This window comes from Bos indicus, chromosome 2 (genome assembly GCF_029378745.1).
Source record: "Bos indicus isolate NIAB-ARS_2022 breed Sahiwal x Tharparkar chromosome 2, NIAB-ARS_B.indTharparkar_mat_pri_1.0, whole genome shotgun sequence".
Taxonomy (NCBI): Eukaryota; Metazoa; Chordata; class Mammalia; order Artiodactyla; family Bovidae; genus Bos; species Bos indicus.
This window is the reverse complement of record NC_091761.1, coordinates 14,925,161-14,941,777: the sequence shown is the minus strand read 5'-3', so window position 1 is coordinate 14,941,777 and position 16,617 is coordinate 14,925,161. Positions and strand designations below refer to the sequence as shown.

Genomic DNA, 16,617 nt, shown 5'->3' with positions numbered 1-16,617 from the left:
GACACAGGTTCAATCCCTGGTCTAGGAAAATCCCACATATCATGAGGCAACGACTGAAGCCCATGTGCCCTAACGCCCATGCTCTACAACAAGAGAAACCACTTCAATGAGAAGCTCGCACATCGCAATTAGAGAGTAGCCCCCATTCACTGCAACAACAGAAAATCTGCATGCAGCAACAAAGACCCAGCACAGCCAAAAATAAATAAGATTATAAAATATACAGCCATTAAAAAATAATAATAATAATCTGACTACACACAGCACATACTCTGGGCTTCCCTGGTACTTCAGCTGGTAAAGAATCTGCCTACAATGCATGACACCCTGGTTCAATTCCTGGATCAGGAAGCTCCCCTGGAGAAGGGATAGGCTACCTGCTCCAGTATTCTTGGGCTTCCCTGGTGGCTCAGATGGTAAAGAATTCATCTGCAATGTGGGAGGCCTGGGTTCAATCCCCAGGTTAGGCAGATCCCCTGGAGGAGGACATGGCAACCCATTCCAGTATTCTTGCCTGGAGAATCTCCATGGACAGTGGTACCTCGTGGGCTACAGTCCATGAGGTCGCATACAGTCGGACACCACTGAGCGACTAAGTACAGCACGTACTCTAAGTGCTATGTCCCTAAAAGCAACAAAAATAAAATTATTACAGAATGATCTTAAATGGCTGGCTCTCATTAATTACATTGTTGACAGTAGCACTGGTGTTATTATTCTGTGATTTACATGTATTGCAAAGCAGTAACGATATTATTGCAGTTGGAACACAGAATTTTAAGGGTAGGAACAAAGAGAGAAATAAAAACTTTTAATCTTGAACTTTTACTGGAGATACCAGCATAATTCCATAGTGCATCTATTCTTTAGGGAAAAAAAAAAAAATCATGCTTCCTAGCTCTGCTTTCAGAAAAACCTAGGAAATAGGACTATATAAGGAAAGTACTAGCAATGAGCACACCTGGGGCTCAAATTGTGATCTCTAAATACCATAACTCAGTTTAAGAAATCAGGCACCCTTGATGATAGGCATGAAACGTTCAAAACGGGCCTAGAATATATTGCCATTTCAGAAAGCAAGGGAGCGAACAGAGACATCTAAGAAAATGTCAAAAGGCCTCAGAAATCAGTGCAAAGTGGTTCCCATTGGTCCAAAAATACAGAATCGGGGCAATTTGAGCATTAGTAAGAAGTGTCACTGCTATGAATTGAAATATATTTAAATAACTGAGTTCATAATGATAATAATAAACCTAACTGGTCACAGTGGCTGCTGTGATTTTTCCCTTTAAGAAAAAACTTGCTTCTCTGCTGCAATGAATGAAGTTAGGCAACAACCTCCAGCTACTGGTACCTTTCAGTTCAGTTCAGCCGTTCAGTCATGTCCAATTCTTTGCGACCCCATGAATCGCAGCACGCCAGGCCTCCCTGTCCATCACCAACTCCCGGAATTTACTCAGACTCACGTCCATCGAGTCAGTGATGCCATCCAGCCATCTCATCCTCTGTCGTCCCCTTCTCCTCCTGCCCCCAATCCCTCCCAGCATCAGAGTCTTTTCCAATGAGTCAACTCTTTGCATGAGGTGGCCAAAGTACTGGAGTTTCAGCTTTAGCATCATTCCTTCCAAAGAAATCCCAGGGCTGATCTCCTTCTGAATGGACTGGTTGGATCTCCTTGCATTCCAAGGGACTCTTAAGAGTCTTCTCTAACACCACAGTTCAAAAGCATCTATTCTTCAGTGCTCAGCCTTCTTCACAGTCCAACTTTCACATCCATACATGACCACAGGAAAAACCATAGCCTTGACTAGACGGACCTTTGTTGGCAAAGTAATGTCTCTGCTTTTGAATATGCTATCTAGGTTGATCATAACTTTCCTTCCAAGGAGTAAGCGTCTTTTAATTTCATGGCTGCAGTCACCACCTGTAGTGATTTTGGAGCCCAGAAAAATAAAGTCTGACACTGTTTCCCCATCTATTTCCCATGAAGTGATGGGACCGGATGCCATGATCTTCGATTTCTGAATGTTGACCTTTAAGCCAACTTTTTCACTCTCCTCTTTCACTTTCATCAAGAGGCTTTGTAGTTCCTCTTCACTTTCTGCCATAAGGGTGGTGTCATCTGCATATCTGAGGTTATTGATATTGGTACCTTTAGGACCCACCTTAACTTCACTCTTCTCAGGCAGCCCCCAGCCTATGACTGAACACACAGATTTGGCCACTTCTACCTAAGGCAGGTATGGGACAACTGATTGGTTCAAGATTGAGAAGGGGCACAATAGGACGGTCTGCTGTCATCCTGTTTGTTTAACCTACACACTGAGCACATCATGAGAAATGCCAGGCTGAATAAGTTAGAAGCTGGAGTCAAGACAGAAGGGAGAAACATCAACAACCCCAGATATGCAGATGTTACCACCTAATGGCAGAAAGCGCAGAGGAACTAAAGGGCCTCTTGATGAGGAGGAGAGTGAAGGAGCCGACTTAAAACTATTAAAAAAAAAACTAAGATCATGGCATCCGGCCCCATTAGTGCATGGCAAATAGAGGGGGGGAAGGTGGAAGTAGTGTCAGATTTCCTCTTCTTGCACTCTAAAATCACTGTGGATGGTGACTGCAGCCGTGAAATAGAAGACATTTGCTTCTTGGCAGGAAAGTTATGACAAACCTAAACTGTCGAGGCTATGGTCTTCTCAGTGGTCACGTATGGTTGTGAGAGCTGGACTGTAAAGAAGGCAGAGCGCCAAAGAATTGATGCCTTCAAACTGTGGCGCTGGAGAAGACTCCTGAGAGTCCCTTGGACAGCAAGATCAAACCAGTCAATCTTTACGGAGATCAACCCTGAATATTCACTGGAAGGACTGATGCTGAAGCTGAAGCTTCAGTATTTTGGTCACCTGATGCTAACAGTTGACTCACTGGAAAAGTCTATGATGCTGGGAAAGATTGAAGGCAGGAAGAGAAGGAGGCATCAAAAGATGAGATGGCTAGAAGACATCACCAATGCAATGGACACGAACTTGGGCAAACTTTGGGAGATGGTGAGGAACAGGGAGGCCTGGAGAGCTGCAGTCCATGAGGTCACAATGAGTCAGGCAGGATTGGGCAACTGAATCCCAGCACCACCTAAAGCAGGACTCCTAAGGAGCAGTCTTTTCAGATAAGCACCATAGGCTGAGGTTGTCCCCGCCCCTACCTGCTTCAGCCCTCTTTACAGGAGTCAAACTAGTATCACAGCCTGGAGGTTATCCCTCCCAACATGCTTCCTGCCCCTTTTGTTTTTCACAGACAGTTGCCCCTACAACGAAACTTTCATTTTCCTGTGAAAAACTGCAGTCCAGACAACCTAGTTTGCCCAGAAAACACTAGCAAGGAAAACATTTTTAAAGGGAGAGGAATCTGTGGAATCAAAGATATAAAGACACAGCAACCAACTGCAACATGGATCTTATTTAAATGTTGATTTAGATTTAGAAAAGGGAAAGAGAAACAATAGAAGACAATGAACACTACCTGTATATTTAAGGACACAGGATTATTTTATATTGGAATAGTGACTATACTGTGTATTATATTGTGTTCTATGCTTTTTTAATCCTAATCTTCTAGAGATACATGTAAGATATCTATAGAAGCAATTCTATGATATCTAGGAATTGCTCCCAACTATTCCAAACAAAGGAGGGAAGTGGTTAGGGCATGAATGGAACAAGACTGACCTTGAAAACCATTCAAACTCAAGAACATGTCACATTGAGCCTCGTCCTCACTGGATTGAACATGAAGGCTTATTATATTATTCTTTCTACATCTGGCTATGTTTGATGTTTCCTATAATAAAAATATTGGGCTTTAAAAACTTTCATTTGGTCATTTACTCAGGAATTATAAGTGAAAGCAATGGAATATGCTCTCTACGGTGGAACTGTCATGAAGGCCTGAAAAAATCAGATACTCTTGTCGTAGTAAGGCTTGTTATTTTGGTTTGAACCATGATGCTACCCACTTACTCTGACATAACATAGACTCTTGAAGGTGTTAGGAAGAACTCTTTCCTACTGAACTGAGGGAGCAGCATAACCTCCTGGGTACAGTGTGGACTCTGGAGTCAGGCTGCCTGGCCTGGCATCCCAGCAACTCCATCACCAGCATGTCCTTGGGCAAGAAAGGTCATCTCTGGGTCCCAGAAATAAAAATCCTATCTGAACTACGCAGTCTTGTTGGGAAGATTAAACAAGACAATATACTTCATACAGGACTAAACGTTCACTATTTTCAGCAGTAAAGAGTCCTCCTGCAATGCAGGAGATGTGGGTTTGAACCCTTGGTCGGGAAGATCCCCTGGAGGAGGAAACGGCTACCCATTCCAGTATTCTTGCCTGGAGAAACCCATGGACAGAGAAGCCTGGCAAGCTACAGTCCATAGGTCAGAAAGAGCCAGACACGACCGAGCGGGCATGCATTTTCAATCAAACACTGGACATGGATCCAGAGCAACAGTGGTAGTTTCCAGAACACTGTTCCTGATGAAAATCTTGGAATGTATATATAGGAACTCCCTAATGTCAGCTGGTACATTATTTAAGACTTACCTGTAGGCTTAGCGTAAGTCCATAGCACTATGTCAGCTGTTTTTAATATATCCATACCTGTCCACCTGTTTGCCTGCCTCCCTGTCTCTGGATTCTGTTACCCATTACCCTGAGGGTCTTCAACTTCTGGTTTACAGGCTAAAAGTCAGCAGAAGGTTTAATTTCCCTCAAACGTCACTTCCCTCCCTCCTTTCCCTCTTATCTCAATACATACTGACTTTGGAAAACATAAGAGCATATAAACAGCCATGGCTACCAAGAGTGCCTTCCCTTTGCTCACTACATACATGACCAGAACTCACTTGCCCAGCACACACTACCCCATCACGGGCACAGTACTTTCAAAATTCAGCAGGAATACAGTCACATGGAAAGCATTGGCAAGGACTATGTTGAGGACTTTGATGATGCTTATAGACTTGTCAATATTTGAAATGTAATCAAATAACCTAGTCAAGTAATGAACCAGGCAGGATTAGGGATAACACTCAAAATGAGTATTTTAGTATTTAGATCACAGTGAATTACGTCTTCTACATCCCTGGCCCTTTGAACAAAGATGGTTCACCTTCCCAAATTACAGAGACCACAGAAATGCCCAGTCTAGGCAATAGCATCTTCCTGTGTACCCAAGCTACCCATCGATCCCGATTATTTACTGCCATGGCTCTTTGATTCTTTAGCTCCATCAGGTTCATGCTCCTGCAATTCACTGTAGGTCCTCCCACTCCAGCAGATCCCACATGAATCAGCCTCTCTGGTTTACCGACCTTGATCCAGTCCATCCCCATATTGAGTTTGTACATCCCTTGCCTTCAATGCAAGTACCACTTCTAGGAGCATATTTCTGTGTCAGTGGTGACCCTACATACCCCCTCACGGAGGAGGAGTGAGAGGAAGGGGACACAAAAGTAGAGAAGTTTCTTTTAAGTGCTTATCTTCATATGGTGCCACATGGCTGTGGTGTATTTAGGAACACCACCAGGATGCAGACTTTCATGGGGTCAGTGTACACAGGCGAGGACAGCTGTTTCAAACCCACAATCATTATAGTAAGAAACCAATCAATTTAAGTAAGTCATGACATGAGCAATAAAACAATGGTTTTTTACAGACAAAACGTTATCAGCCAATTAATTCATAATAACAAATAAAAGCATGTTTTGGGGGTCACAAAATATGTTAAAAGGTTCTGCCACTTGGGAATCTCTGGACTCAGAGATCTATCTTTAAACCAGCAGCTCAGATTGGATGGTAATTCAGTCCTATGTTGAGATTAACTATTTGAAAACTATACCTTACTATAGAAATAAAGATGAAAACCCATGCCTGGGAATCAAAGTAATAAACGTTTTCAACCCTTCGTATGTCTGTGTATTAGAGCTGTGTTTTAAAATCTGATCACCACTAGCTGCATGTGGCTATTAAATTTATTAAAATTAAATAAAATTTAAAATTCAGTTCCTCACAGTAGCCATGTTTTGAGTGCTCAGCAGTCACAGGGGGCTGGTGGTGAGCATATTGGACAGTGTAGATACAGAGCATTCGATCGGCACAGAAATTTTAACAGAACAGCCATACTTAGAGATTCATTCTATATTTTGTTTTTCTGTGTGGACTAATGTACATTAAGAAAAAGCTAAGTATTTTTACAACATGTGCTTTATACAGTATTTACACAATAGGTTAACAGGACTGTCAAAGTATTTAAAAACTTTATAAACATCATATGCAGTTCCTTGCTAAGCTTGATTTTTCACACCCATCTTTTAAAAAGTCCTTCAATTTTGACATCTTAGGAACACACTAATTTTTTTAAAGAAGATTTTTTTTTTCTTCTTCATATGTAGACTGATGAATCAAAGTACTGTGTTTTACTAATTAGTCCTTTAATAATTTACGTGAGTAATGGGTCATTTTGGGGTTTAACCCCTACTTCCATTATTCCTGACCAACGGTTCACCAACAGATGTCTCACTTTGGATGTACACAACAGAGCCCAGGATCCGTTTCACGTACATCTGTTCCCAAACGGCTTAGGCAGATTAATACTTAGAATGGACCCAGCTCTGCTAAGTCCCAGTAATCACTAACTCTTGTTGTTTTAAAATTGATTGGGTTTTTCTCATTTTCACATTTTTCCACATTACCTGTCATCTTGAAAAGTTCCTAACAAACGTTTATGTAAACTTAAAGCATGAGAAAATCATTAGCTCCCTCAAAAAAAGAAACACTTCCAAGATCTTATTATGAAGCCCACCCTTTTCAGATTTTCTGGTTATTTCTCTAATTCAGCTGAGCTCAAGGGCATGGAAGGAATAACCCTTTGAAAAACACAACATGAAATGGTGTAATGTGAGGTAGGAAGTCTAAGAATAACAAGAGAATTGTAAACCATAATTAAGATTTGAAGCCTTCATTGTCTTTTTTAAAATATTTAAAACATAATATTTTCATGATAATCAAGCATATTGTAAGATCCTTGCCCAGGAATTTAGTAAGAGGGTACAGGAAATGAAGTTGAAGAAAGGCTAAGCTAGTCCTTTTGTCCATCATGAAAAATCTGCTTAAGACTAGCCTTGACCCATGATTTTCTATCAGAAAATGGTTTCTTTCTTTCCAAAGACAGAATCTGTGCTGAGGTAACAGTCCACCTCTCCTTATCTGACCTTGAAGCCAGGGAAGGGGAGCAAGAAACTTGGCCCATATTTTCCACGTAGTTATTTCAATTAGAAATTCATTAGGGCTATGAAGCTTTGTTGTAAAATACAACTTCCACACATGCCAGGAAGTTGATCACTGAAACCTTATTCAGATTTATTACAATGTCCTAACATCAAAAGCCTATAAAAACGGATATTTTCTATAAATTGCAGCTTCAGAGTTGACGATTCTTAGAGATCATATAATGCAAATGCTTCATTTTGCAGATGAATAAACTGTCATTTAAAGGGGTTAAATAACTTGCCTTGAATCAGTTACACCCTTAGGTGCAGACAGGACCTCAGGTCTCTTGGTGCCCACTCCTGAAACCTTTCCTTCACCAGATGGGAAACTGCAGACAGCTGGAGTAGAGAGCCTGTAGAATATCCTGTCGTGTTTTCCATACTTCAAAGTGCTATTCGTTAGTAATGATAAAGGTGCCCAATGTGAGACAGCAGAGAAAGACTTGTGGGCATTTGGCATTCTGGTCATAGAGATCCCTAAATTGATCATTCTGAAGTGTATTTCATATCAGCTTCATATATATGTACTTCATATATATGTATATATATGTGTGTGTGTATATGTGTGTGTATATATATATATATATATATATATAAAAGAGCTTTATATAGTCTAATCCTGCCAATTGTTAACTCTCCCTAGGAGTCGATTTTCCTTTATGAGAAAACCTCATAACCAAATCTTACAGTTCAGTAAGCAGATCCTGCATTGAGGACGCACAAAAATGCGTGTACTTTTCTGCTTCCTTCTAACATTTCAAATAGGAGTTTACCACTTGTTAAGCACATATTGCTAGAAGTTTGTCCCTGATTGAGATCTAGAATCATGCCCACAGGCCATCAGCAATCATTTTGAAAACGTTGAACTCTGAAAACATCTGGTCCAGTCACAAGATAAGCTAAGGACTAAATGACAAAGCACACATATTGGTCCGCGGCATTTGCCCACATTCCCTTTCTGAGCTCTCAATTTTTGACACCTTACGCCTGGTCCCAGGCACCATGCTGGGGGCTAACACTGCAGCCTGCTCCGCCTATAGGGTCTTGTGACCCAAACATGCCTGACCTTTCTCATTTGACCCGAAAATCCTCACCTGACCCCTCTTCCATTTCTTCAGGATTTCACACTACCCTAGGGCACAGACCGCTAACTTGGTAATTAACATGAATAAATGCATGATTCTATAAATAAAATGACCATAATTAGAGATTCCGATAAAAAGATCATTGAGGCACCACTGCAAGCAATAATGAAGTTTTCTGAGCAGATGCTGCCCTTTTGTGTATACAGTTTGTATTACAGATGTGACAGCCTGGTCAATCCATGCCCTAGTCATAGATTGCTTTCTTTTCCATCCTACAGCTGAGCATCTGACCACAATGCTCACAGTGGAGAAGTGGGCCCACATTAGCTGAAGAATGTTTTTGTAAAAAGAGTTCTAATGCTTTAACAAAAGGGCTGGGGGATATTGCTACAGGTGATGAAAAGTTATTAAGTAGCAATGTAGTAATCAGATTACAAAGCAATGGGCAAAGCTAAAGTTCATGAGACTACTTAACAAATTCATTCATGGAACAAATGTTCATATGTCAGGCACTCTTCAAAGTGCTGAGTGTAAACAAAACAGATTTTCTGATCATCCTCCCTCTTCTCCAGGTAGATCCCATCTCTAGGGGCTACACCATCAGCTCCCCGGGTCCTCAGGGATTCCAGTTTGGTCTGAATTATACAACCAGTTTTCCTGGTTCTGAACTTTGCAAATGGCAAAGAATGGCATATCTCAGCCTCCATAATCTCCAATTCCTATAATGCGTGTGTTAGTCAATCAATCATGTTCAATTCTTTGCAACCCCATGGACTATAGCCCACCAGGCTCCTCTATCCATGGAATTCTCCAGGCAAGAATACTGGAGTGGGTAGCCATTCCCTTCTCCAGGGGATCTTCCTGGCCCAGGGATTGAACCCTGGTCTCCTATATTGCAGGTGGATTCTTTACTGTCTGAACCACCAGGGAAGCCATAATCAATTTCATATTTTCCCATAATAAATCTCAAATAATAGAAATATACACACACATTGTATTGTCTGTGTGTGTATATAAACACATACACACATATATATATTTTCACAGTTCTCATTCTCTGAAGAATCCTACTACATGTCATTATAAATAAGGCAAAACCCAGAGAATGCAGAACTCTAAGAGTGAACCTTAATGTAAACTATGGGCTCTGGATGATAATGATGTCAATGTAGGGTCATCAAATTTAGCAAAGATACAACCTTGGTGGGAAAAGGTACGACCTTGGTGGGAAATACTTATAATCGGGGAGGCTATGCATTGTGGGGAGCAGAGGATATATACACCTTCTGCTTAATTTTGCCCTGAACCTAAAACTGCTCTAAAAATAAAGTCTATTAAAAAAAAAAAAAAAAAACCACTAAGGCACTACGAGTTTTAAAAACTGAATGGTTTTGCAAACATCTCCTATAATAATAATGCCCAGCAGCAATCCAACCAACCCCACCCCCACCCTTTCCTGGAACAGCCAGGCACTGGCCAGCAAGGGACATAATCTGCCCCCAATGTCCTCCCACACCACCTCCTTCCAGATATGGCTGTAGTTTTCCTCCATTTCCTCAACCAATTTCACTTGTCTTCCATCACACTCAACTAGGCTAATTCCACGACAGAGAATATTTCTCACATTTAAACATATCTCTTATTTTACTTTTCCCACTCTTATTTTATTAAGTAAAACAATGGTTTAATAACTAAGCTTTTGGACCTCCAATATTCAGGGGCCCCAAGTGATATTTGCAAACTAGGTGTTAGTTACAAAGAAAAGATGGTGCAGCTAAATGAAGGCAAAGAAAACCAACATGTTTTAGGTCAAAATCAAAGATCAACACTTGCTACCTTTAGAGTTATAACTGTCCGGATGGCTTTTAAACAGCCAGGAATACTAATTCAGCCTACTTTTCCTCCACCAGCTCTCCGTATATAAAAGAGCATTTTACTGCTTCATACATACCACTATTGCAACACAGATTTGAATACCTCATTTCGCAATGTCTCACTTTATTCCTATAGTATTTCAGCTTCATTGTAGATTAAAAAGACCCATGTAGGCCAATTTAAGCTCTAATGGTAAACTTCTATGTCCCCCAAATTCGAACAGACTTAAACAGAATTCTATGCCCATATCCCTAGTTTTTAACTCAAAGATGTAGAAAATACCCCACCTTGCTTTTTCAACACACCTGAAAACATTTTAAATTAAAGTCAAAGGCAGTTTCAGTTAAGTAAGATGATGGCATCTGGTCCCATTACTTCATGGCAAATAGATGGGGAAACAGTGGCAGACTTTCTTTTTGGGGGCTCCAAAATCATTGCAGATGGTGACTGCAGCCATGAAATTAAAACACACTTGCTCCTTGGAAGAAAAATTATGACCAACCTAGACAGCATATTAAAAAGCAGAGATATTACTTTGCCAACAAAGGTCCAACTAGTCAAAGCTATGGTTTTTCCAGTAGTCATATATGAATGTGAGAGTTGGACTATAAAGAAAGCTGAGCACCAAAGAACTGATGCTTTTGAACTGTGGTGTTGGAGAAGACTCTTGAGAGTCCCTTTGACTGCAAGGAGATCCAGCCAGTCCATCCTAAAGGAGATCAGTCCTGAATGTTCATTGGAAGGACTAAGGCTGAAGTTGAAACTCCAATCCTTTGGCCACCTGATGCAAAGAACTGACTCACTGGAAATGACCCTGAGGCTGGGAAAGATTGAAGACAGGAGAAGGGGATGACAGAGGATGAGATGGTTGGATGGCCTCACTGACTCAATGGACATGAGTTTGAGTAAACTCTGGGAGTTGGCAATGGACAGGGAGGCCAGCCTGCTGCAGTCCATGGGGTCGCAAGGAGTCGGACACGACTGAGTGACTGAACTGAACTGAGGCGAGCACCTCAAGTGCAGCAGAAACTGCCTATCAGAATGAGCTCTGAGTCCCTGACTGGTCCGTTTTGCTAGGTTTTTGTACGAGAAACTGTAAAATAGTGACGTTTCTCTAGTCTTTAAGGTAAAAAGCACATTGTGTCTTGTTTTCCAACAAGGGGAAGGCATATTTTTTTTTAATTTCCGAAGTTATCATTTAGAAGAAATGTTTACTACATCCCAAGGCTTCCCCTACATCATCTCCAGACTAAGTCTTGAAACACTTCTATTGTACAGAATGATAACACTCTCTAAATAGTTTAGGTCAAAAGGCAAGTACTCCTAAACAACACGATGATTCTAAAGCCCATATTAAACAACAAAAGCTTCTAGAACTTGGACTTGATTCGAGACAATGGCAAGGAATGTGAGGGATGGAAAAGTCCAGAGGGACCAAAAGCTCAAGTAAAATTTTCAGAAGTCAGCAAAACGAAAGTTGGATTCGCAGCCCACGTGTAGGTATACTTTAAAACGCTTACACTTGCAGCGTCGCCGTAAGCAGTTGAGCAAAACTCGGACATGGAGGGGAGACGTGGGTTACCTTCCCGCATTTGGAAAACAGCACTCCAGTATTCTTGCCTGGAGAATCCCAGAGACGGTGGAGCCTGGTGGGCTGCTGTCTGTGGGGTCGCACGGAGTGAGACACGACTGAAGCGATTTAGCAGCAGCAGCAGCAGCCCTTTGGGGGGCTCGGGGGAGGGGGGCGGAGTGTGACGTGGGTCCCGGGACGGCAACCCAGGCGGCAGGGGCGGGCAGGCAGAGGCCCCGGGGGGCGGCTCGGGCTCCCCGGGTCTGGAGGGAGGAGGTGGAGGCTTGGGGACGCGGTCGCCCGCTGGGACAGAGGAGGAGCTTGCGGGAGGCGGAGGGACGGCGCCGGGAGGAGGGTGTGAGGCCGGGAGAAGGAGGAGAAGGCGCGGGGACCTTCTGACCAGGACCACGCACCTGTGAGACGCTCGGGTCTGATGGGCTGCCACCTCAGGGCCCGCTCGCTCAGCACCACGTCGCAGCTGTCCCTCCCGATCTCGAAGATGCCCCGGAGCAGAATCAGCTCGGCCGCCGCCTCGGGCTGCCTCCCGGACGCCCACTGCGCCGACGGCACGGCACCCGCCGCCGGGGGCGCCTCCTCCTCCCGGCCGCCCTCCAGGGCGCTCACCCGGCCCCCGCGCCTCCTCCGGGGCATGGCGGAGCGCAGGCTGGGCCCGAGCCGGGGTCCCGCGGAGGCCTCCGAGGGAGGAGGTGGAGACCGCGGCCGCCGGGGTTCTGGCGGCGTCCCGCGCTGCCACAGCAACCGCGCGCGGGGCAGAAACCCGGGAGGGAGGCGGGGCGGGCAGGCGGGGCCGCCCTGACCTAGTCGGGCACCTGGGCCCGCCAGCCTCCCGCCGCTGCGACTCACTACGAAAGGACCCCAGTCCTGGAAGAGGAATAAGTGGCTCCCTCCGCCTAGTCCCTGTAGTTCCTTGAGATTTTGCGCATACGTTACCCGCCGAAGTATAGGCCGGCGCTTCTCAAACGTGGACTTGGCGTACTCCCGGCCCCCGGCCCGGCCATCTTGTTAAAATGCAGATTCTTACTGAATTGGTCTGGGACTAGGTCCCCGACGCCGTTTTTAGGAAGCTCCCAGGTGATGCTGCTGACCCTCGGAACACACTTTGAATTGCAAGGACATAGCCCTCTGTTTTTTCACCTGGTTTCCCGCGGGCTCCCCTGGAATGCAGACGTCGTGTTTTATAACCAGGCTTGCATGCCCTCAAGAGTTAGCTAATCTATATGCAGCTGGTAACAGAAAACTCAATCCCCAAAACCCTGAGAGAAAGCCAAAGATCAGTCAGTCCCTGGTTCAAATAGACAAAATTTCGTTCTAACAAATTTAACGTTAAAGGAAGAAAGTGAAAGACAGAAAGTGAAGTCGCTCAGTCGTGTCCGACTCTTTGCGACCCCCATGGACTGTAGCCTACCAGGCTCCACAGTCCATGGATTTTCCAGGCAAGAATACTGGAGTGTGTTGCCATTTCCTTCTCCAGGGGATCTTCCTGACCCAGGGATCGAACCCAGGTCTCCCACATTGCAGGTTAAAGGAAGATGCCTCTATAAAGGTAAGTATTAAGGGTCCCACGTTCCCCCAGGATACCTCTGCAGCCTTGTCTCTGCCTGGACCTAATCCTCCCCGAAGAGAGATGACAAGCATCAGAGCTTGTTCTCCTAAAGCCTACTGCTGTAATACAGCGTTACCTGGAAATGAGGGGGGCACTATTTCACGATAACTGAAATTCATGAATTTGCTGTTAATTTGGAAAGCGCAGAGGCTGCTGGCCCGTGGTTCTCAATCATGACTACACATGAGAGTTACCTGGGGAATTTTTTAAAGTCCAGATACCCAGGCTACACTCAAAGACAATGAAATTGTAATCTCTGGGGATAGGACAAGACTTAAGGAGTTTTTAAAGCTCTCCAGATGATTGCCGTGTTCAGTCAGAGCTTAGTGTCAGTACTTTAAGCAGTGTATTAATAGGAAACTGACAACTTGGGATGGTGAGACGGGGAAAGCGAGTCCTCCGCAAGAGGAGCAGAGTGGAAAGTAAATCAGCAGGCCAATATAGATATATAGAGAGACACACAGATAAATAGATACCATCAGAATAATTGTACTGAGGAAACGCTGGGGAGAGGAAGTTAAATTCACTGAGTGGTGAATCTAGCTCGACGGTGCTGGTGCCTAGGACCAGTGACTTCTGAAAGGCACTTGCTGCTCATTCTCCCCTTGGGCCTCAGCAGGCGGCAAAGTCAGACAGAAGCTAATGGTAGCAGGAGGAGCGTCTCAAAGTTCCCTGCTCAAACTTAGATTTCAAAAACAGGAGGATGGAGCCCATAGACCTAGCCAAATCCCTTTCAGACACAAAGCCCCTGTGTGCCAGTTAAGCTAGGACTCTTACTGTTTAATGCCCTGAAAACAAATACCCAAGCTTCCAGGCAAAGCGGGGAAGAGCCTCAGTTTGATCTAATGGCAGCGAGCTGTTTCTTGGAGGAGAAGTGCAGCTGCTGCTTAACCCCACGCAACCTTCAGGTGGCTTAGCTCAGCACTCATTAGTGGGGAAGGCTAGTGCCTTCAATAGGGTGAGTTGCAATTCCGGGGTCAGCATCTTATATTCACAGCTGTCAGAAAATCAACACAATTAGAACTCCTTGGCATTTTAAAAGCTCACTGAAGGCAGTGGCTACTTCTTAGGACCTTTGCAAGAGGCAAGTTGCCATTTTTCAAGCTTCTGTTGGGCAAGACAGCCAAAAACATTGGCTTTGCCTTTTTTGAGGATGAAGGTACTGGTTATGTCCAATTCTCTTCCTTTGATGGACTATTCTCTCTCAGAGTTCTATCCACAGGATCCATCTACACCAGCCTCAATACCATGGCTTTACATACTATTCAGGGCTCCTCGAGTGATGTGGTCACCCCCAACCAGTCCCCTGAACTTCAGATGCCATGTTCAACTGCCTATCTTTGCTAGTTGGCCATTGAACGAGCATCTGAAGTATACTGTCTAAAACCAAACATGGTTTTCTATCACAAACTTGTTTCTCCCAAAATGTTCCAAATCTCAGCAAATACTGTCATCAAAATCCTTGACTTCATCCATGTTTCCTCTGTAGTGAGAAAAATAAAGAAAACTTTGAGGTATATTTCATTTCTTTGAGTCAACATATATTTTGGATGAAGTGAGCTTCAGTTGTGTCCATCTCTCATTCATTTCTGAGCTATGAGCACATTGTCAAACTGTCAAGGGGACTGCTTCCCTCTCATGCTGAGTGGAGATTTTGTCAGAATGTTCCTGCTACTCAGACTCCTGCTGCCTAAAAGGTAGAGAGCCATGTGTCCCTGCAAGAAGTACACAGAAAACAGAAAAACTTGTATAATCCCACCAAGTCAGAATATCACATTTTCTTCATGTGCCAGTTTCTTTAACTCACATTGAAATTCTGCTTAAAATGAATTGCTCAGCTGTGTTTTAGAACCCATCTCAAACAATTATAGGATGACAATGACCATGTTATCTCTAGCTTCTTGGTAAACAATAAATAACACAAAAAAGAATAGTCCTGTCTTCCCTTTCCCTCATGTTTTGAATACCCCTCAACAAAGCTGAGCACCGAAGAACTGATGCTTTTGAACTGTGGTGTTGGAGAAGACTAGAGAGTCCCTTGGATTGCAAGAAGATCCAACCAGTCAGTCCTAAAGGAAATCAGTGCTGAATATTCATTGGAAGGACTGATGCTGAAGCTGAAACTCCAATACTTTGGCCACCTGATGTGAAGAGCTGACTCATTGGAAAAGATCCTGATGCTGGGAAAGATTGAAGGCAGGAGGAAAAGGGGACGACAGAGGATGAGATAGTTGGATGGCCTCACTGACTGAATGGACATGGTGATGGACAGGGAAGTCTGGTGTGCTGCAGTCCATAGGGTCACAAAGAGTCAGACACAACTGAGTGACTGAACTAACAGGTAGGTTCGAACATTCATACACTTGGAGCAATTAGAAATGTGCTAAATCATTTCAGTCGTATCCAACTTTTTGTGATGCCATGGAGTGTAGCTCACCTGGCTCCTCTGTCTGTGGGGTTCTCCAGGCAAGAATACTAGAGTGGGTTGCCATTTCCTTCTCCAGGGGATCTTCCCGACCCAGGGATTGAACCTACGTCTCTTAAGTCCTGCGCTGGCAGGCGGCTTCTTTACCACTAGTGCCACCTGGACTTCCACCAAATAGAAAACTTGTAACATTCTCACAGTAACTGCTGGCGATTCTGCAGCAGAATCGATCTTAAATTAGATATAACCAGATACACAAATAAAACGGACAATTTAAGTCAGAAATCTACCCTCACTCTCTAGAGCTCACACTATTACAACTGTGAAAAAGGCAGATACAGAGGCGGCAACATCCCTTCTCACTATTGAAAAGAGCCCACTGCTTTCAGACCACTTACCCATAGGTATCAAAGAGTTTGGTACTGGATTCACTGCCTTTGATTTTTACACCATTTTCCATCACCATTTGTAACACGTTTCCATGACAGCCTCATCCCAACAGCCTATGGTGTCCTCTGTTGCCCAGGACGTTCTTAAACATTCTCATTCTAAGAACAAACTCTGAACCTTGTGGAACTTCTTGAATACTTGAACTCAAAAAGCACTCCTTTGGAACACAGACTCTTGTTCTTTTCAAACTTGGATATGCTTAAGAATCTTTGTTGTTTAGTTGCTAAGTCATGTTCGACTCTTCTGCAACCCCATGGACTGTAGCCC

General features: G+C 43.8%; 1 protein-coding gene across 3 annotated transcripts in view; it reads right to left on the bottom strand.

The window, feature by feature from the left end:
• The window catches only part of CERKL (CERK like autophagy regulator), a 140,822-nt gene extending 124,418 nt beyond the window's left edge, over positions 1-16,404 (bottom strand). For 2 of the 3 annotated variants that reach the window (XR_011570633.1, XM_070802748.1), the window contains exon 1: positions 12,265-12,592. Coding sequence is in view for 2 of the 3 variants with exons in the window: in XM_070802748.1 (XP_070658849.1) it covers positions 12,265-12,502 (238 nt within the window). In the remaining variant the exon portion in view is untranslated. Of the gene's footprint in view, positions 1-12,264; positions 12,593-16,298 lie in introns of those variants that run through there. The other variant, XM_070802754.1, reaches the window with a different exon arrangement.
• Between the last annotated feature and the right edge of the window lie 213 nt (positions 16,405-16,617).